We start from the raw sequence: 23,142 nt of genomic DNA on the forward strand, positions 1-23,142 counted from the left end.
CCATGTAGACTGGTGATCAGGACTGAGATCGGGACAAGGCTGGGACCATACCTGGAACAGACCTGGACTGAGACCAGGACTGAGAACAATTTAGACCTGGTTTAGACCTGTTTTAGTTCTGTTTTAGTCCGTATGCAGCATAAAAATCCGGCATTGCAGTTTAAGTAACGAAAACAAGAAACGGCCGTTATCTGTTTTTTCTATTTTTCATTTAAACACAAAACGAAAACTGAAAAAAATTAATCATTATCAATTTTTTCATTGTGGTTTTGAAGACAAATAATGAAAAAAAAAAATGAAGAAAATAGTTGTTTTTTGTTTTTGTTTTCTTATTTTTGGTTTTATTTTGAAAAACAAATGATACACGGATTCAGTATTTTCTTTGTGTTTTGGTCATTTTTAAGCAACTTTTCTGTATTTTACGCAAACAAATGACACTTTATGTTTCTCTTTACTGTTGGCAGGGATCAGATTGGTCAAAAACTTGGGACATTTCTTGTATAAAACTGGGACAAATCACTGGTTTTGGAAAAAATCAGCTGGGACACGGGACATAGGGCTCAAAACTGGGACGGTTTGGGGGAAATAGCAAAGTCTGGTCACCCTATTTCTAGTCCTAGTCCTGTTTTTTGTTTAGCAAGTTAGCTTAGCTTGTTAGCAATTCTTCGCACGAGGGTTTTTAGCGACAGTCACCTCTTAAGGCTAATTCGCTAACGTTTCCCAACCACCACTGGCTTCTTCCCTTCCGTAATATCCAAAAATATCCAAACTCAGTGCACTGTCCTGTTTCTCAAAGTTAGCTCGCGGCTAACGTACGTCATTCATTCGAGTCTGGAGAATACTAGCCCTGGCTGTTGAACGCGAGCCCGGGTGTTAGCATAGCAAGTTCTCAAGAGGCAGCCAGGTCCAGGGAGCACCTCTTCTTCCACGATATGCCCTCGAAACAATTATAGTGGTACCCCAATGTAAGCACTGCCCCGTTAGCAGATGGGACAATGGGGTAAGTTAGCCGGTCCGACAGTAGGGGGCGTGGTGTCATCGTCCCCTCATTTCAAGTCTTGTGGTCCATACAAAAACACGCCTCTTCTTCCACTTTATAACATTAGATAGTCCCCAAAACGAAGCTCCGCCCCTTCTCATCCCCGCAACCAATAGTGTGACAGGGTAGTCGGGCGGTTCGACGGCGGGGGGGGGGGAGGGCGTGGTCTAATCGTCCCCGCCTCCGTAGAGATCGGCTAGTTTGCGAAAGCGCGGGCCCCAGTCTCCGAGGTAGTCATAGTCCTGGTCTCCGCAGCTGGAGCCGGAGTGCAGGGAGCTGAGGGAGCCCGCCGTGGAGCCGCTGCCCTCGTAGTCGAACACCAGCAGGGAGTCGTAAGGGGGCGCTGTGGGGTCGTTGTCTGCTGCCTTCAGGCCCTGGAAGAACAAAAGAGGTACAAGATATATCTGATTATGAGAAAACAGATGAAGGAGGCTTAGGCTACGTTCAGACTGCAGCCTGAAGTGACCCAAATCCGATTTTTTTGGCTCCTATGTGACCTGTATCTGATCTTTTAATGACAGTCTGAACGACACAGGTCCGATTTTTTCAAATGCGATCCAGGACACTTCGATATGTGCTCCTAAAACCGATACATATCCGATCTTTTGACATGCGACTTCAGTCTGAAAGGCCAAAGCACATCTACACGTTAACAACAAGCCACAAACGTCACTATTCTGCTCTGAAGTACGTGAAAATTGTTAATGAACTCTGTGTCACTGAAGCGATCTCAATCTCCTCCTTAAAAAAGTAAGTTGTACATGTTCTGGCTCCGGTACGAGAGGAACTTTAAAATCTCCAGGTGCTCAATGCTGCGTCCATGTTTAGACAACTTCCGTAAACACAGAGCACGCTCACTGCGGTTGACGTCATCGTGTCCTCCAGTGCACATGCAGGACACTTTTGGGCTGTTTAACGTTCACACTGGAGATCACATACAAGTTGCATTTAACTGGAAATGTGAACGACCTCGCAATTTCACAAAAAAATCTGAATTGAGCATTAAGCCCTGCAGTCTGAACGTAGCCTTAGTAACTACCTAAATGTGCTATATTGCACAAAATGGACTCGTGTGAGGTTTTAGCCATGTTAGAATACTCTTTCACCTTGTGATGTCATTGAGCTGTAGTTTTGAAGTTAACAGCTACCCTTTAACCTTTAGTTCAGTAGAGATCGGCAGTTCCAAGGCTGAAATGATCCAAATTATTCTAGTGAGGGTGTATGGAGTTTAAAAGCACAGTGGAGCACTTCCTGTTGTACCACATAGGTCCTAAGAGGTTATTCTAGTGTAGGGATGGGCAATTATTTTTTTCATGGAGCCACATGAGAAACAGAAAATATTGTGGAAGGGCCAGGCCAAAATGCTTAACTCAATTCTGCATACTGTATTTTTCAGAGTTTAAGTCGCACCAGCCAAAAAATGCGTAATGAAGAAGAAAAAACATATATAGGTTGCGCCAGCCTATAAGTCACAGTTTTGGGAAGAAATTTATTTAAAAAAATCAGAGACCAAGAACAAACATTTCATCTTGAAAGGCAAGTTATAGTAAAAACAAAAGAACAGAGAACGACAGGCTGAATAACATAACATATTAACAGTTATTATCTATAGATACCTATAGCATAAACAACATAACAAAAGTAAATGAACTGAATTATACTTGAATTCTTCATCCTCGGTGTCACTTCTGAGCATCTCCACCAACTCTAAATCTAGCTTTTGGCCTGCAATTAGCTTTTTTTTTTTTTTTTTTTTTTTTTTGCAATTAGACAATCCTCCACTTCTCACCAGTCCCTCACAAGTTTCTCGCTCACTCCAAACTTTTCGGCTGAATATTTTGCTACTTGCAGCAGGACAGTGGCTCGTTCTGCAGGAGACAAGCGCAGTAGCGAGTGACAGTGGTACAGAATAATTTGATAGGAGCATGATGGGAGAGGCAGATGCTGACACACATTCCTAGAGCAAGTTCTGGTGGCACTGAAGGATGAGTTAAATACAGAAGAGAAATTTCAGATCAGCAAACTTAACAATAGCAACACCCTAAAAAGTCTTAATAAAGCATATAGAAAGACTTAATTCACAATCAAATAGTTTATTAAGAATGATTCAGGCTTAGTAAATACTGAAATACTGTGGAACGTCTTGAGGAGATGATATTGCTTTGAGTCGAATGTTCCAAAGTACGGCATTGGCTGGTTTAATCCTCAAAAAATGCCTCCTGTAACTTGGTCTTCTGCTTGTCTCCATGGAGAACTTCTATACAATACAGTGGACCATTCGAGGAACATAATAAACATTTCCATGAAGACAAGCAGGTCAGGATTAGCAGTTAGGATTAGGGTATTCAGTAATCAAGCCATAAAATTCAACCCAAAATTTGTCTTCTACATTTGACTTCAGTGTCAGAAGAACAACCAGTTAAGGACCTTGAGTTAAAGCCACCAAGCCTGTACCCGAACCATGAGTTTTTTGAACCATGAGTGAAGAAATTGTTTGAGAAATAACATTATCACCACCCATTTTGTCCCTTCTCTCCATGACAGAGAAACAGCTAGGACTTTCTGGTAAGTAATATTGACTGCTTCACTATTACATTTAGTAGATTGTTTGCAACTGTCACTGAACTAAGGATGCAGAATAAGAGAATAATAACAGCTTTACTTTTTTTTTTGACAAGGTTACTTTTACAACACAGTTAGCAGCACCAAACACAATTTCAGCTCAACAAGAAGACACTTCACTGATAAATCTGATAAAACTGCAATAGAAGAAATGATTCAAAAGCTTGTGAAGAAGTCCTTGATAGTCAAAGTAATTGTAAGCAGTTTTTTAGGTTAATTGAGTTCATTGCAAATATTTCACCAAGATCAGTCCAGATACTGAGTGAGGCTTTTAGAGAACAGCGTCTATTATTTGAGTCGACTGATAGTGTACGAATTTGGATTAAACCATTACAATGACTTTGAGACAGCGGTACACTTTAAAGGTGACGTAACAGAGTTTTACAGTCTTAAAAACGTGAAAATCAAAACTACTTCATTTTAAACTCTGTGTTGAGGTCCAAAGTTACACCTTATGCGTTCCAAACATCCCAAGGCGACGTTCAGACTGCAATCTGAAGTGACCGAAATCAGATATTTTTTCGCCACTATGCGACCTGTGTCTGATCTTTTAATGACAGTCTGAATGACACAGATCCGTTTTTTTCAAATGCGACCCAGGCCACTTGGATATGTGGTCCTAAAACCGATACATATCTGATCTTTTGACATGCGACTTCAGTCTGAACGGCCAGGTCGCATTCATCCCACCTACACGTCAGGCTCAGAGTCTAGTCAATGGAGGGAAAGTGAGGTTAGTGAGTTTTTTAATTTGGGGTGATCGCTGTATTCAGGCCAAATTGGAGGGGTCTTATTGGAACTGTTTTTTTTAATGATTGCCAAAGAAATGTCTGAGCGCGGCTAGAGGCGGTCCTAGCTCCAATGTCAACAAAAAATAAAGAGCCTGCGAGGCAAATACAAGGAGGATAAAGACTCAAACAAACGAAATGGCTGTGGACGTGTAACCTGTCCATTTGACCAAGAACTGGACCGTATTTTGTGAGACAAGCCCAGTGTTTAGGCAACTTCCGTAAACAGTTGCATGTGGCATTGTTGTGTCCTCCAATGCGCGCACATTTGGGGCGTTTAAAGATCACACCGGAGATCACAAACAAGTTGCGTTTAATTGGAAATGTGAACGACCTCACCGAAAAAAAAATCAGATTGAGTATTAAGCCCTGCAGTCTGAATATAGCCTAATTGTATCCATGATGAGTTTTGACTTTGAGAGTACAGTTTCACACCAGAATAAAGTTAACAACAGCTAGCATGCTAACCGTACACTTCCTGATTATAGGCCAATAAAACGCTTTACCATTAGACGTGCAGACAGTACATTATTTATATACTTATATTGACCTCAAGATAAATTCCTTTAGCTTTCACAGTTAAGATAAACACAACTAGCATGCTAACTGGGCACTTCCTGATGATAGGACAATGAAATGTTTTACAGTTACAGGCAAACAGGACACAGCAGACTTATTTTGACCTCAAGAGCTGCTTATACAAAATATCTGTACTGTGGCAAGACACATTTTGCTCAAATACATGGGAAAAATTTGATAAAAAATTGGATACTAGCAACAGTTAGCATGATAACCGTGCACTTCCAGCTTCATTCTCCCATATCAATTAGTTTATAAGCGCTTTTCGCAACTTTCAATGATCAGAGCTCTTTTTTTGTGACAATAAATCTAACAAAAACAAACATACCGACCGCGCGCTCACTGATTTTTACGACAATAAAACACTTTGCAGTAAGATGCCGACAGCGCATCCTGGACTTATTTTGACCCCAAGAATTTGTTTGTGGAGCTAATTTAACTATTGGCAGATATAGTGAAATAGTCTGACATCCTACGCGTTGCAAAATGGGAAAAACTGGAGTGTCCTTGTGCGTCTTTTGTCTTCACTCTCTCAGCGTGCAGTGGGGGCTTTTGTTAAATCGCTCGCGTTGATAAGAAAGTCAAAAGAATGTTTTCATTACACCGAGCGAATATTGCGCGGCTCTGTCTCTTTCACGCAGGATTAAAAAGGTATAAAAGAAGCAAAATCCGTATTACGCTCTGTACATTTTAGCTTTCAGTTCAACCGCTGTGGGACTTCAAATATAGTGTAAAGATATAAGAATGCTGCCTTCATATTAAAACATGTTCTATTGTTGTGGGTAGGAGTTTTAAATAATATAATTAAACACTGGGTTATATAAATGAGAAAACATCAGTGGTGGAATATAACAAAGTAAAAGTAGTAGTATTTTTGGTATCTATACTTTGCTTAAGTAGATTTTTAAGTTGATACTTTTTACTCTTACTTCACTACATTTTAGAGCAAGGATCTGTACTTTCTACTCCACTACATTTTTCAACTGGACTGAAAAATATAAGTATTTTTTATTTTAGTCTGAGACCTTTTGAAAAGGCCGAGGAGCTTATTTTTAAAATGTTTGAAGTTTGAACAAAGAAAATACAAATTAAAACCTTCATGTTTTACTCTTTAAGTACTTTTTAAAAAGGGTAGTTTAATACTTTAACTTAAGTAGATATTTTCATGTGATACTTTTACTTTTTTTTTGTTCCAGTATCTGCATGTTTACTTCTTGTGCAATCATATGGTTTGGTTCTGTTTTAATCCTTTAGTTTAGGTTTAGTCTCAATGTAGACTTGGTTTTGTTCTGGTCTAATTGAAGTTTAGCCCTGATCTAGTCCAAGTTCAGTTTTACTTTCAAGTTTTGTCTCAATTCTGTTATAATTTTGATTTGGTATATGTAAAAGTTTAGCTGCGGGCTTACATTACCATGTGAAAACCAGTGAAGTAATTACCTAAACAATATTTTTCTGATAATAATCATGAATCGTTCTAAAAAAAAAATGTCTCTATAAATTAAAGACAAATTATAGAACTGCATTTGTCTTGCGATGTGTCTTTTTAAGGACTTTATTGACATGTGTCTTTACTAACTTTACTAAGCGCTTTGTGTTGCATTTTTGTAAGAAAAGCGCTCTATAATTAAAGTTTGAATAAAGTATTGTTTTAATGAGCCTAATCAGCTCAAAAGAAATCAATATTCTTGTTACTAACTATAAATAATATACTACTATTACCACTACAACTACTATGATCACCCCCACCTCTAACTGTTGAATAATGAACTAAGAAACAGAATTACTACTACTTCAGCTACTGCTACTACAACAACAGGAACTATTACTAGTGCGAGCCGTAACATGGTGAGATGAAGCCCCATGAAGCACTCGAGCCGATGCTTCAAGGTGCTTCAGGTGCTCCACGGCGCCATCAAGTGGCCAAACAAATGTATAAAAGGCAGAGTGATAATAGAACAATCAACATGATCATCGTGGTTCTGATGGAAAGATTTATATTGAACAACGAAAGATTAAATATTGGAATGTTTGTGATATCAACATAAATTGTGAATTTATTAACATGGAGTCTGTGTTCATGATGTAATGGTCGGGTTAAAAGAAAAAGTAGGAACAAATTGGAGATAGGGATGTAATGTGACTGTGACACTGTGTTGTCAAATTTGTGTATTTTGTAATATTGTTTATTTAATGATGTACCTTATTAGAAGATATCAGCTCAAAATGTTCCCAAATAGGGGAAAATATTCTTTTTCTTGCTGGATCCATTGAAAAAAAAAAAAAAATAAAATAAATAAAAAATCTCAAATAGAATGTACCAAACTTGCAATACCCAAAACCACAAAATGTGAGGGGGAATCCGTTGAATTTCACTGGCCCTTATGTTTCGAGTCACGCGCCAAATCCGTGAACCACTTCCTGAACCAGTCACGTGGTACGGGCGGCTCGTGAGGGTTCAAACGTCACCACATACGTCACCGATACAAGCCTTGATACACGCTTCACCAAAGCCTTCCCTGATTACTCGGCACACGCTTCGAAGCCTCGACACTGAGGACGCATCACTAATTATTACTGCAATATACTGTCAACTACAGTCACGACTAACTTCAACTATAATTACTACTAAAAGTACTATAACTACTACTGCTGCATAAAAACTCAAACGTTTAAAGGCGATAGGATATCTGATATCTGCAATGGCACAAATGTCCATGTTGAACTTGCGTGTTTAATGACAAATAAAGAACTTAAAGATATAGTAAAAGTAAAGAAATTAAAAAACAAAACTAATCTATGGAGCTACATTTTCATAGAAACAAGCTGGAGGAGGCCAGACCGAGTAAGCGTCAGGTTTATGGAGATACAAGCCCATTCGCAGTAAGTACAAACGTTTTTCAGTGCAGTAAAGACAACCAAAATGAAAACACTTTTATTTCAGTCACACTATAGCTTTAGGGTCTATTGAGGATTGTCTGAGTACCCGAGCCTATCATAACTCATTTATCTTGTCCAAAATATACCAGACAGATTCACATTAGCTCTGTATCCCCCTCTAATCCCCGAACTTCTCCGCTCATCACTTCAGACACAGACTACTGAAATCTCCACTAAGCCCCGTGGTTCACCTCCAGCTGCTTTTCAACCGCAGCGACGGACATTTTTGGAGGGAGATTTTCCACATGACAGTACCGGGGCCCACGCTTCGCAACATCTCCAAGAAAAGCACAATTTACGGTCCGGCGATCCGCAATGCTTTGGCCATGTCGGCTATAGGATTAAGCGTAATCCAGGGCGGTTACTATAGAGACGGCGGAGTAAAGTCTATGGCGTAGGAAAACACAGCGTCCACAGAAAGTAGCCCAGTGAACCGTGGAGACTCCGCTGAAAAGAGGACTCAGAACTGCTGTCCGAAATGTCAAGTGCCCCCCGGGCCAGACGGAGGCGCTGACCTGCACATTCATGCATTGAACCAAAGCATAAGGAAGTTTATGACTGGCGCTGGACTATAGAAGTGTGCTACTGCAAAGTGTGGTTAAAGTGAAGAGTTTTTGACTCCAGACAATCTGAAAATGTGGAACTTAAAGGTTTTATATTAAGCAAAAATGAACTCTTGTGAGATTTAAGACAAGTTATAACATTGTAACTCCGTCAAAAACATACCTCGAGTTGTGTTTTGTTTTATTTACACATGCTTGAGTAACCCTTTATTATTAGTCTGTCTACATTTCCAAGCCTCAAAATGTTCTGTTCCACCTTGTGATGTTATGAAGTGGTAGTTTTGAAGTCAAGCAGCTACTTTTGACCTTTCCTTCTAGAGAGATTATCAATTCCAGGGCTGAATGTATCTTTAACTTCTTAGGTTCCAATGCAGTAAAATTTACCTTGTTGACATGTTTCGGCTGCTAGCTGCCGAAGACAAAATGAACATCATTGGCTTAAGAAGATGTATGCTGTTTAAAAACGCAGTGGAGCACTCCCTGTATTACAACATGACATCACACGGTGGAACAGAGTGTTTTCCGTCTGAAAGAAAAACTCAGCCTAACTATGTGTGTATGCGAAAGAAATAAAACACTAGGGATGCAACGATCCAAAGGTTGTTACGATACTCTCACGATATATTTATTGCGATATTTTGTGGAGGCTAAAACAATTGTGAATATTTAAGTTTTTCCTTTTTAAATGCCATAACAAGTCTTTAGTACTGTAATACAAATAAATAAGATCTAAAAATGCTTAATAACAGTTATTTCTTCATGTAGTCTGCAAAGGATCATGGGCTATGTACTGCACCACAACACAGAATTTAAGAACTTGTAATTCGATATATTGTGATGGTCCATGATATTATTGTGAGACTTTTGATGATACAATATCACGATATTTTGGTTATTGTTACATCCCTACAAAACACAACTCTAGGTATGTTTATGATGCGAAACAACATTATAACAGTTCATAATAAAAAGGTAAACTATGCAAATTTTTCTGGTTTCTGTGGATATGTTTAATTTACCTGGTATGTTTCATGGTATGGCATTAACCTTCTATCTATCTATTTTGCATTTGTTGAAGTACAAGTATTTTTAGTTCTCAGTTTAGTTGGCTTCCGGAGAGGGAAAAAAAGGGTGAGAGAAAGACTGTGATAGAGGAAAAAGCGAAAAAAAAAAAAAAGGCGAGAAAGCAAAAAATATGAAAGAGAAAGTAGAGAGAGAGAAAGAAAGAAAGACAGACAAGAGAGGAGGGGGGAGAAGGAAAAAGCTAGAGAGGAGAGGGGGATGAGAGAGAGGGATAACTGAGCGGGAGAAAGTGAGACACAGAAAGAGAAACAGAGATACAAAGAAACAGAAGAAAGGAGAAGAGAGAGACCAAGAGGGAGGAAAGAACATATATGAACATATAAGAAGTTGCCGATACGATACATACCTCGATACATAGGCCACGATATGACACATATCTCGATACAGTGCACTTTGGATTCAATACGATATATTTCAAATCGATTTGATACAGTTCAATAAAAAATAAAGGCTACATCATGGCTGTGATACTAAAAGTCTTTGTTCAACCACTTCTTGTGCAAAGTTCATATGAACACAAAACATTTTAATCTAGACAAGCTGGGGCCACCTAGAGCCTCCACTCAATTTTATTTCTCTCCAGCAACTAGGTCAGGAATCGGAATACACTAGACAGTTTTCAAGAACCCCGGAAGTTGTAGACCACGCACCGGCCAATCAGCGGAGAGCTGTGAAGCAATAACTGGGTCCCTAAACAAAGCGGTCGAGATGGATGTAGACGAAGACATACATTCTGTGATGGCTACGATTCCCGAGATCAAGGATTTAAAGTCGGAACAAAGAGAATGTTTGCTAAATTTTATCAAGGGGAAAGACATTATTGCCCTTCTTCCTACGGAATTTGGGAAAAGCTTAATATACCAGTTACGACATACATCACAACCAAGTAGCAGCGATTGGTTAAATTAAAAAAGTACCCGCCTACCGTTGAGCGAACTAATCCTAATGCTGCGAGGTCAGACAGTTTCCACGAAATGAAACCGGCTGATGAATCAGGCCAATTTTAATCCTCAAAACAGTGAAAATATCAAATGTGTCACATAAACAAGTTTCCTTCCTCTAAACAAGCAACAAAACTGTAGCTGTAACAAAATAATGTAGTAAAATATACAACAAAATACTCTTGGTGATATATCGATACAGCAGCCCACGATATCGATACTGTATCATCACATTAAACGATATGATATTTTTGCACACCCCTACTGCAGAGTGATGCAAAAAGAGAGTGAAAGAGAGAAAATGACAGAGAGGAAGAGGAGAGATATAAGATAAAGACGTCTCGATGAACCGGTGGTGAGTCTGACAGTCCCCCTCGTTACTCAGAGCGCTCTTTGGCAGATGGCTTCATGCACATGCACACACACACGCACACACACACAACACACACACACACACACACACAATCACACTGGGTATAACAAACAATACAGCGGCTGACAGGAAGAGGCGGAGCGGCCATCTTGCTTCTTCACGCCCCAGGGTCCTTCTCTCTCCCTCTTTCTCTCCGTCTTTTCCTCCCTCCTTCCAGACATGAGCTAGTTATCGGGCCCTGTGCAAAAATACGATCTGATTAAGTGTAGGAGGAGCAGTGCCGGGGCTGTCAGCGATGGAAAATGAAAGCGAATTTCAATTAAGTGGTTCAGGCCCGGGTTAGAGGGACAAGACACGGACTAGGAAACCACGGCAACCTCGCTCTGAGTGCTAACGGTGAGCTGGCGGTGAGTTAACCCGTACAAAGCAGGTCAGAGGTGTACAGCAGTAATAGCGGTCTGCTCGTGTGTTACAGAATCAATTGGAGCGAGTTTCCATATTGGCTTTCTATAGATTTACATTGCATATACAGATCTCTATACATACTAACTGAATAGGTATTGGATTTGAATGAAATGACTAAATATCAGTTTACATTTTCAGTAGAGAATAAATGAATCTTATAAAACTGTTTACTGGTCCTGAATGTTTCACAATGTTGTAACATAAATTTATGCAACATTATTATAACTTCTTTTAAAAAATATACAACAGTTTAAATAGAGAAATTGCACTCCCACACCCCAATCACATCCAGGACAGTCCTTATTAACTGTCATGAAAGTTATAATACTCCCTACAATGGAAGCAGAGTCAGACAACTCTTTGGCCCATTTTATATAACAAGTTACAGTTACAGTTTTGGATTACTGTATTTTTTGGACTATACGTTGCACTTTTTTTCATGATTTGGGTGGGCCTGCCACTTATACTCCCGTGCAACTTATGTATTAACATTTTCACACTGACAGCCTCGAGAGGGCGCTCTAGGCTTGTGTGTCACTATCTGCTGCTCCTGTTACTCCTGTACCACTGTCACTTCACACTACTGCACTTGTCTCCTGCAGGAAAAGCCACTGTCCTGTCTGTATCATGTCAGCCGATCGCTTACTTCTTACCTTTTCTTTACTATTACTTCTGTACCACTGAAAATTTTTAATTGAAACACGATGTATGAAGATGACTGAGAAGACAAGAACACAAATGCCCCAAAAAGAAAATCATATTTTGCAGATTACAAGGTGCAAGTAGCGAAATCTGCAGCCGAAAACGATAACTGAGCAGCAGAAAGAATGTTTGGAGTGAGTGAGAAAGCGTGCACCATGCAACTTTCCTGGAAGTCATTGGATGGATCGACAAATCATAAACTTCAGTGACAACCGAAACCATCCTGTAGGGATTCAGAAAGGCCGAAATAATTCTAATTGTAACTGATGCTGAGTCTGACGACAGCTACACAGAAGAGGAAGTGGTGCTCTGTTTACCTCCGGGGATGTTCAGAAGTGAAACTGAGCATGAAGAATTCAATGGATTTAGTGATTACCATTGAGTTTGGTAATATGATACATTAACAATCTGTTGTTCTCTGTTCTATTGTTATCACTATAACTTGCCTTTCAGGATGAAATGTTGGTTCCCGGTCTCTGATTTTATAAAATAAAGTTCCCCCAAAAAGTTAGAAACTTAGACTCCTGACAGACTTGTAGTCCGAAAAATACAGTAGTTAAATGTAATTTTTTTAAGCAAATAAGTATCTGCAGTGAACTATTGGACCATGAGTTTCAGTTTGAACTGTTCAGTCCCTGCAAATCCTTTTTTTCAGTCTTTTGTTTTACCACAATGGACAAACTACTGTCTGGGATGGTCACAAGGGGTTGTTTCCACATCCAACTACATGCTTCATGATTCATAAATCTCATCCTGCAAAGTGATTTTATGTCTTATTTTTGCTTTTACAATATACACTTCATGATTTGGTGTTTCCGTGAACTACAAGAAATAACGTGCAGAGAGCCTTTAAAGTAGGATTTAAGATCTAAGCTCCTCCCACATCCACATTTCAAATAGAACTGCAAACAAAAACTGGGTGCCCACTGCACGATTTTGCCCGTCTGCAATGAAAGATTTTTGAACTTGGGGAAAATCTTGAATCGTTTGTTGTAGGAGTGAGACAGGGACAAAGATCAAACTTCTGTCTGCGACCAGAGATGAGCTGTGACTGCTGTAATGCCTGTTTGATATTTTGTAATGTTGGTCTCAGAGTGAGCGCTGCTCTCGCTGAGTCTGCGATTCATCTTTGTGGCCAACAGTAAACACTCGCGCTCCTCAGAATAACAGCAGGAGAGCTCCGCCATGAACAGGACCATCTCTCACTGATATCCTTTCATTTACTAACTTTTACAAACGCGAAAACACCACTAGAGTGTAGCAGTAGCCTCTTCTAACCTATACAACCGCAGAGTTTTCACATCTGCCATCTACTGGAGCAAAAAAAAAAAAAAAAAATCTAATAAGTCAAATAAACTTACAGCTGGTGACTTTAAGGAACAGTGTGATTGTTCTAACACAGGCATGTCCAGACTCTGACTTCTAGATGAATTGGCCCATATTACCTTAAGTCCTCTGTTTAGTTTGGCAAGTTTTGTTTTTAAATCTACCTTGATAAAACCTACATCAAATATTTAGTGTGTTCTATTGAGGATCGAAGCATAAATAAAAGTCTGGGGCTCATTCTATCCTGTTTTAAATGCACATTCTTGAATTATTGACCACCAGTCTATGGCCCTCGAAATGTGCACTCTCAAAACACACTTTTCCGTCTGCAGTTAGTCCAGAACTTTTAACAGGAACCAAAAAACTAGAACATATCACACCCATCCTTCCGTCTTTGGACTGGCTTCCTGTTTGATTTAGAATTGATTTTAGGATTTTATTGTTTGTTTTTAAAGCTTTGAATGGATTTGCCCCATAATACATCTCGGACCTCATCCGGATTTACACCCCCGCACGTGCTTTAAGGTCCGAGGGTCAGCTCCAGCTCATGATGACTAAGATGAGACTTAAAACCAGGCGGTACGGGACCTTCTCTGTGGTTGGCACTAAGCTCTGTAACATTTTGCCCCCCCACGTCCCAACAGCCCTCACAGTGGACTGTTTTAAGCCTCGTCTTAAGACCCACTTTTACTCTCTGGCTTTTAACACCGCCTGAGTTGTGTGGTCCTCTATGTCTTTTATTTATTTTATTTTATTCATTGTTTTATCATTTTTAACTTTATGCATTTTAACACTTTTTATTTATTGTTTTTAATTACGGTTTACTGTCTTTTATTGTATTAATTTGTCTGTGCAGCCAGAGGTGGGACCAAGTCGTTGTTATGCAAGTCTCAAGTAAGTCTCAAGTCTTTGACCTCAAGTCCAACTCAAGTCCCAAGTCAAAGACAAAAAAGTTCAAGTCAAGTCAAGTCTCGAGTCACTGGCCCATAAGTCCAAGTCAAGTCCAAGTCGTCTGAGCTTCAAGTCATTTCAAGTCTTTAAACCAAAGTACCAAATATAGCTTCGAATTTTACATTTTATGTGAATTTTAAACTAAATTGTACATAAAAAGTCACAGTATATTTATATGTGAGTATTTATAAAGTTGCAGAAATGTAAATTTTCCTTTATAAATGTCTTTACAAAATCTTACAGTGAATCATTGCAGTCAGAACAGAAAGAATTCAGATTTAAAAGTGCTTAATAACAGTTATTTTGTCATGAAGCATCATGTTCTATGTAGTTCCCTCTGTTTTACTGTATTGTTCTGTCTATTTCTGTGTGTTACTGTAGTACATTTGAATATCACAGTACTTCAGTTATGTTCAGTAACCTCGCCATGTTCCAGTTTGTTCCTGTAGGATTCAGCACCACATTTATCAACTGTAAAGAGAAAAGTATTTTCTAAAAACATATCTTTTTTTAGAAGAATCAAGTCTTCTCAAGTCACTGACCTTCAAGTCCAAGTCGAGTCCCAAGTCTCTGTCCATTTTATCAAGTCAAGTCTCAAGTCCTAAAAACAGTACTTCAAGTCTGACTCAAGTCCAGGTCACGACTTGAGAGTCCCCACCTCTGTGTGCAGCACTTTGGAAACTGTCATGTTTTTAAAATGCGATATATAAATAAAGTGGAATGGATTGGATATTGACAAAAAAAAAAAAGTCTGTAATCAGGGCAGTCATGTGTGATGTCACGTAGTACTCGTCTACATCAAATATTTAGGCATGTACCTTGACCCGGCGTTTTATTTAAACTTTAAAGTTAAAATATTTGCACCAGAACTAAAAAAAAAAACTGCATTACTGCATCTCTACTAGTAACTATTTCACTAAAGTTTCACATCATACCATTAATTTGGAACATTCTGTACCTCAACAAGGATTAAAGTTGCCGCGTTATTTATAGAAGCCTCTAAAATCACTTGGGCACATACATATTTGGCGGACTCGACCCACTGCGGAGTAAAGCGGCGGGAGTGCAGGGGAGGCCTGGTGAGCCCGGCGCAGACAGGACGAGCTGCTGATATCGCGTTAAATCACATTATTCTGAGGGAGAGCTCCATTCAAAGAGAAACCTGTGTGAAGTCCGCCATCGCTAAATCCTACAGCGAAGACGTAAACGGACACTCACTAAACACGCTTTGATGGTTTAGAGCGGAGGGAGAGAGAGGGGGAGAGGGTGAAGGAGAGGGAGGAGAGAGAGAGAGAGAGCGAGACAGAGGAGAGAGAAGGGTGTGAGAGAGAAAAGAAGTGAGGAGGAGGCGAGAGAAAAAAAGAGAGAGGGGAGGAAGAGGGAACATGAGAGGGAAAGAGAGAGCGACAGAGGAGGAGGAGAGAGAGAAGAGAGAGAACTGAGGAGGAGGAGAGAAAGAATGGAGAGAGAGCAAGAAGAGAAAGAGGGACGTTGAGAGAGTAAGAGAAGGAGGTGGAGAGGAGGGAAGGGGAGAATAAAGAGGAGAGAGAGGAGGAGGGGACAAAGGAGAGAGAGAGAGAGAAAAAAAAAGAGAGTACTGAGAAGGAGGAGACAAAGAATGGAGAGAAAGCCGGGGGAGAGAGAGGAGAATGAGGGAAGATGAGAGAGAAAAAGAGAGAGGGGAGGAGAGAGAATAAAGGGAGGGGAGAATAAAGAGGAAGAGATGGGATGGTGGAGTGGACAGAGGAGAAAGAGAGAGAGAAGTGAGGAGGAGGAGGAGAGAAAAAATTGAGACAGCAGAGGGAGAGAAGGGAGGAAAAGGGAAGATGAGAGGGAAAGAGAGAGGGGGTGGCGGGAGAGAGAGCAGGAGGAGAGAGAGAAGGGCGGTGGAGGAGAGAGAAGATTGAGGAGAGAAAAGGGTGGGGCTGGGGGGAGAGAGGATAGAAAGAGAAAGAGAAGAGGGGTAGAAAGAGACAGAGCAAGGGGGAGAGAGGGGAGAAAGAGGGAAGATGAGAGGATGGAGGAGCAGGAGGAGAGAGAGAAGGGTGGTGGAGGAGAGAGAGAATAGAAAGAGAGGGAGGAGAGAGAGAGGAGAGAGGGGAGGGGAGGAGAGAGAAGATAAAAAGAGAGAGGGCGAGTGGGAGAGAGGGAACAAAGAGGAGAGATGAGAGGGAAAGAGAGAAACAGAGGAGGAGAGAGAGAGAGCAGGAGGAGAGAGAGAAGGGCAGTGGAGGAGAGAGAGAATAGAAAGAGAGGGAGGAGAGAGACAGGAGAAAGGAGGCGGAGGAGAGAGGATAGAAAGACAGAGAGCAGGTGAGAAAGAGGGAAGATGAGAGGGAAGAGAGAGAGAGAGAGAAGAGATGAGAGGACGACAGAGAAAGAAGAATTCTCCCCAGACATTCTCCCCAACATTAATCAGAAACTTTGAATTTGATTTTTGATTTCCGGCTCATTTTGTACCCAGCCCTGAAGTCCACAAGGTCGGAGATGACTCGAAGAAAGGACAGAAGAGAAGAGAGGAAAGAAAAGAGGAGAAGAGAAAAGAGGAGGAGGTAAGAGACGCGAGGAGGGGAGCGAGGATCTGCGGTGGTCACGGTAAAGACAGTTTTTGTTTTTCGGTTTGTGCGACGCATCACCTCTTCAGAGCTGCTGCCTCAGCCCCGTCTCACCTCCAGCTGTCTGTCTGCCACGTCCACAGAGCTCTACGTCCTACACTAGCCCCGTTACCATGGCGATTAACTATTCTAAACAACAGACTGTATTTTAAAGGGCAAAAGTCCCCAAAATGTCGCCTATAAACAGCTGAAACTGCAAGGACGCAGCAGGACAGAGATAAGAGAAGAGAAAGAGAGACAGAGAGAGAGAGAGAGAGGGAAATAGAGAGAGAGAGAGAAAGAGAGAGACACACAGAGACACACACACAGAGGGAAATAGAGAGAGAGAGAGCAGGGAAGAGAGAGAAAAAAGGATGAGGTGAAAGTAGGGGAGAAGTAAAAAGAGAGAAAGACAGATACGTCACAGCAGGACAGAGATAAGCAGAGATAGAGAGAGACAGACGGAGGTGTACAGAGAGAGAGAGGAAAGCAGAGAGAGAGAGAGAGACAGACGGAGAGAGTACAGAGAGAGAAAGAGACAGAGAGAAGAGAGAGACAGAGAGACGAGAGTGTACAGAGAGAGAAAGCAGAGAGAGAGAGAGAGACAGACGGAGGTGTACAGAGAGAGGAAAGCAGAGAGAGAGAGAGAGACAGACGGAGGTGTACAGAGAGAGGAAAGCAGAGAGAGAGAGAGAGACAGAGACGGAGGTGTACAGAGAGAGAGAGAAAGCAGAGAGAGAGAGAGAGAGACAGACGGAGGTGTACAGAGAGAGGAAAGCAGAGAGAGAGAGAGACAGACGGAGGTGTACAGAGAGAGGAAAGCAGAGAGAGAGGGAGACAGACGGAGGTGTACAGAGAGAGGAAAGCAGAGAGAGAGAGAGACAGACGGAGGTGTACAGAGAGAGGAAAGCAGAGAGAGAGAGAGACAGACGGAGGTGTACAGAGAGAGGAAAGCAGAGAGAGAGAGAGACAGACGGAGGTGTACAGAGAGAGGAAGCAGAGAGAGAGAGAGAGAGAGACAGACGGAGGTGTACAGAGAGAGGAAAGCAGAGAGAGAGAGACAGACGGAGGTGTACAGAGAGAGGAAAGCAGAGAGAGAGAGAGACAGACGGAGGTGTACAGAGAGAGGAAAGCAGAGAGAGAGAGGAGAGACAGACGGAGGTGTACAGAGAGAGAAAGCAGAGAGAGAGAGAGGAGAGACAGACGGAGGTGTACAGAGAGAGGAAAGCAGAGAGAGAGAGGAGAGACAGACGGAGGTGTACAGAGAGAGGAAAAGCAGAGAGAGAGAGAGAGACAGACGGAGGTGTACAGAGAGAGGAAAGCAGAGAGAGAGAGAGAGAGACAGACGGAGGTGTACAGAGAGAGGAAAGCAGAAGAGAGAGAGAGACAGACGGAGGTGTACAGAGAGAGGAAAGCAGAGAGAGAGGGAGACAGACGGAGGTGTACAGAGAGAGGAAAGCAGAGAGAGAGGGAGACAGACGGAGGTGTACAGAGAGAGGAAAGCAGAGAGAGAGGGAGAGAGAGGGAAAGTTTGTTTTTCAGCTTGTGGGATGCATCACTTCCTCTGAGCTGCTGCGTGTGGTCTCACCTCCAACAGTCTGTCTGCCAAAGAGCTCTGCACACATACAGCCTATGTCCTCTTTTAGCACTGTTACCATGACGATTAACAATTCTAAACAATGTATTGTATTTGAAACAGGCAAAAGTCCTCAAAATGTCGCCTATAAACAGGAAGCTGAAACTTATGGGTGCAAGGTCACAGCAGGACAGAGATAAGAGAAGAGAAAGAGAGACACAGAGAGAGAGAAAGAATGAGAGAGGGAAACAGAGAGACAGAGAGAGACAAATAAAGAAGAGAAAGTGAGAGAGACAAATAATGAGAGGAAAAGAGAGACAAATAATGAGAGAAAGAGAGAGACAAATAAAAAGAGAAAGAGAGACAAATGAGAGAGACAGAGTGAGACAGAGAGAAAGAGAGAGACAAATAATGAGAGAAAGGGAAACACAAAGAATGAGAGCAAAAGAGAAAGAGAGAAAGAAAGAGAAAGAGAGAAACAAATAATGAGAAAGAAAGAGAGAAACAAACAATGAAAGAAAGGGAGAGATAAAGAATGAGAGAGTGCGAGAGAGAGAGAGAGGGACAAAGAAAGAGAGAGAAAGAGACACACAGAGAGAGGGAAACAGAGAAAGAGTGACAAAGAATGAGAGCGAGAGAAAGAAAGAGAGACACAGAGAGAGAGAGGGAAATAGAGAAAGAGAATTGAAGAGAGAGAAGTTGGGGGGTAAAGGGAAAGAATGGAGGTGAAGTTGGAGGAGAAGTAAGAAGAGAGAAAGAAAGACAAAGATAGAGCGGGAAGCAGAGAGAGAGAAAGAGAAGGAGAGAGAGTAGAAGAGAGAAAAGTGAGGAGGGGGAGAGGGAAAGAACGGCGTGAGGGCGTGTGAGGAGGAGGAGGAGACAGAGAGAGAAAGACAGCCAGAGAAGGTCACAGCAGGACAGAGATAAGAGAAGAGAAAGAAAGAAGGAATGGGGAGAGGACCGTGGGAGACGCAGAGAGAAAGAGATAGCGAGCGAAAAGAGAATGACAGAGAGAGTAAGTGAGAAAGAAAAAGAGAGACAGACAGAGAAAAAGAGGGCAAGAGAGCGACGCGTGAGAGAGGGGGAAAAACTTTAGACGTTTTGGAATAAGTTTTGTGCAAAATCGCATCATTATCACAAGATTTGACTTTTCAAACTCACACGGCTCCATCGTCTAATTATAGAAACATCTCGACGGCTTCTGTGATTGGCTAAAGTCCGTCCTCTTCCCGAACAATATCGACAGGAGCCATTCCAGACGGATATAACAGAGCTAACCTCATTAACTGTAATAACAATCTGACTTTACCCAGGTTAGCGTTCATAAAAATCTGACGCTCTGTGGCTCAACTTAGATTGGCAAAACATCCTTGTCAAAGCCTGATCTTATCCACAGTGCGTCACCGGGGTCGTTGTGTCCTTAGGCAAGACACTTCACCCAGTGTTTGGTGTTTGCAGGAGGCCCCGGTATCTAAAGCGAATAAATAATGCACGAACTTGTAGAGTCTAAAACCGTGGAGTCCAGGTTTGCGTCACTTCTGAAGCGTACCTCGTGTATGAAGTCTCCGATGTCCCCGGGGTGGGGGGCCGCCGAGCGCATGGGGTACTGGTGGTCGTGGTGCAGGGGCCTCTCGTCCAGTCGTCTGATCCCCACCTTCACGCAGTCCGGCTCCAGAGCGTCCGGCTGCTGCAGCTGGCTCAGGTCGTAGTCCTGACAAACAGCACACAAACGGAAGAGCGGAGCTAGAAAAAGATCTCACTGCATTTTCATTTAGAAGTGGGATTTGGGCTTCTAGATACAGAATTGGTGGAAATCAGAAATAGTTCAACATTTTTTGGGCCCATATTTCGCTATTTTTGATCTATGTTCTAATGTTGTTTCCTCATCACAAACAGACCTGGAGTTGTTTCTTGTTTCATTCACACATAACACATTAATCCTGCATATTTAGGCTGAGTTATTCTCTCAAACTGAAAACACTAGAATCATTTGGATGGCCTGGAATTGCTAATAAGTAAATCTCTAATAAATAAAAGTAAATGGTAGATGAAGATAAAGAGGTAGATCGCTTCACTGGGTCATAAAAGAGTAAAAAATAGTACAGTGCTCTACAAGGGTTAAAACAGAAGTCTTTAAACAGAAAGTTACCCTTACTGGAAAATGTAAAAGTGGGCAAGTGGTGACCGCTTTGCCCTGACGAAGAATCATTTTGCTGGTTCGAAATGTGTTGGCATCCCTTCATGCAATAAAGGACTTTCAGTATATTCAGTCGAAGTGCCTCGGGTTTGTACCTTGTCCACTTTTACATTTCCCAGTAAGGGTAACTTTCTGTTTAAAAGGTAAAAGGTAGCTGTTAACTCAAAAACAACAGCTTCATCCTAATAGTAAAGGATTCCTCAAACATGTGAAACTAAACTCCAGGTATATTTTTGATGAGGTCAAAATATTATAACATGGCTTAAAGCTTTAAGAACCTATAAGTACTGCAACTGTAACCTGATTTGCAATTTGGGCTTCTAAATAGAGATTTGGAGGAAACCAGAAATAGTTTTAAAAAATAAATAAAATTGCTGACTTTTTTTCCTCTTTTTAAAAAAATAAATTGTCTTTTGAGATGTATTTTAGAGTGAACAGAACATAGTAAAAGAAAAATTGAATTCTATCAACTGGACAGAAGTTTTAGAGTGAAGCTGTTTCGCTACACAATTTTGACATTCAGTTCAGTATTGTTTTTTTTTTTCCCCTTAACTTGTCCAGAAGCATCAACATCTGAGAGAAGCCTGAAATATGAACTGCTATAATAATAATACAAGATTCACAAGATTTTTTTCAGAATAGATTCCAGCTTCCTAATCATGTTTTTTTCATATCGGTCATTAAGGCTGAGTATCATTAAGAAGTTGCCGATACGATACATACCTCGATATAGTTATCTTATGATTCGATACGATTCAATACGATATATTTCAATTCGATTCGATACGGTTGTGATACTAAAAGTCTTTATTAAACCACTTCTTGAGCAAATGTAAGTATGAATTTTAATTTTAATCATCAAAACTGTGAAAAATATCAAATGTGTTGAATAAATGAGTTTACTTCCTCTAAACAAGCAACAAAACTGTAGCTCTACAACAAAATAATTTAGTAAAATATACCAAAAAATACTCTTGGCGATATATCGATGCAGCAGCCCATGGTATCATCACATTAAATGATACGATATACCAATATTTTGATATTTTTGCACACTTCAATTAGTCATTCAAAAGCTAGTGTCATTTATATCCGAAATTGTAGAGTAAAGAGATGATTAGTGATACGACACATGTAAAAGTTAAGTCCTTGGGCAGTTGCGTCTGTTTCTGAGTTTTGGGGCTATTTGCATATCTGTTAAAATACAAAGGCTGGTTGTTCTTTCTCATTTAGATCCAGACACAATGTGAGGAGACTCAGAATGTAAATGTGGAATGTAATGGAGCATTTCATGTAAAAGTCGCCCTCTTGTAATGAACTACATTTGTTAATGAAATTGGACAAAGCACTTTTCCTTATTCTAGTTTCAAATTAGTTTTTTTTTTTTTTTTCAATTCTTTCTTTGCTTAAAGCCAAACTTTATTGTTGTAAATGAGTAAAGTTTTTGTGTTTTCCACCATACACTATATTGTAAAAGACCACTGCCCCTTCTGTATCTATAAGAAAGTAATTACAAAAGTTTAAGTAAGCGTAGTAAAAGGTCTTTATTACACAAAATTGACTCTTGTGAGCTTTAAGTCATGTTATAATGTTGTTACCTCATCAAAAACATACCTGGAGTTCTGTTTTGTTTCATTCACAGATGTTTGAGTAACTCTTTATTATTAGTCTGTCTACATTTCCAAAGCTTAAAATGCTCTGTTACACCTTATGATGTCATGTAGTGGTAGTTTTCATATTAACATCTACTTTTTACCTTTTGTTTCGTAGAGATTGGCAATCACCCAAATGATTCTAGTAAAGGTGCAAGGAGTTTAAAACACGATGGAACAATTCCTGTATTACCGTAAGATACAATACAGCATTTTCTGTTTGAGAAGTCTAAGCCAAAATATGCAGGGTTAAACAAAACAAAATGCCAGGCATGTTCGCGATGAGGAAATAACATTATAACAGATTAGAAAACAGTGTAATATTGGTATGTGTGTAAAATCCCTCAGTCGTCCAGGTAGAATCCTTGGCAAAAGAAGAAATTAAATTTGTCAACTGGACAAAAGTTTATTTTGGTCCTTAAACAGAAATGGAGGACTCAGACACCATCTGTCTCCTGTTTACAGCTCCATCCTCAAACCTAAATCAAAACAAAGAAAACAATAGTGATGGCCAGGCCAGGCCCAGAGGTTTGAAAGCACTATTATGGCCCCGAAAGATTCTACTAATATGACCACACACTCAGTTCAATAGGCCTAACTAACTAACTAACTAACTAACTAACAGAAACTGTAAATAAGCAGGTGTGTTAGTTTCAGAGTAGTTTCATTGTAGTTAGCTCCTCCCTTCAGACAGATAAAAGGCAGTGTTCACCAGCTTCTAACCAGCACTGAAGAAGCAGCTTGGATGAGCTGC

At 40.6% G+C, this 23,142-nt stretch overlaps 1 protein-coding gene across 1 annotated transcript in view; it reads right to left on the reverse strand.

Annotated features, from left to right (window-relative positions):
- Window positions 1-372: 372 nt before the first annotated feature.
- The window catches only part of LOC110154708 (cadherin-2-like), a 236,842-nt gene continuing 214,072 nt past the window's right edge, over window positions 373-23,142 (reverse strand). Inside the window, exons 15-16 of the mRNA XM_020918725.2 lie at window positions 20,089-20,250; window positions 373-1,413 (exon numbers count right to left, since the gene is read on the reverse strand). Of these exons, the coding sequence (XP_020774384.2) occupies window positions 1,207-1,413; window positions 20,089-20,250 (369 nt within the window). The 3' untranslated portion in view covers window positions 373-1,206. The remainder of the gene's footprint in view (window positions 1,414-20,088; window positions 20,251-23,142) is intronic.

Source organism: Boleophthalmus pectinirostris, unplaced genomic scaffold, assembly GCF_026225935.1.
Source record: "Boleophthalmus pectinirostris isolate CB_2022bp ecotype Guang Dong unplaced genomic scaffold, ASM2622593v1 HiC_scaffold_7, whole genome shotgun sequence".
Taxonomy (NCBI): Eukaryota; Metazoa; Chordata; class Actinopteri; order Gobiiformes; family Gobiidae; genus Boleophthalmus; species Boleophthalmus pectinirostris.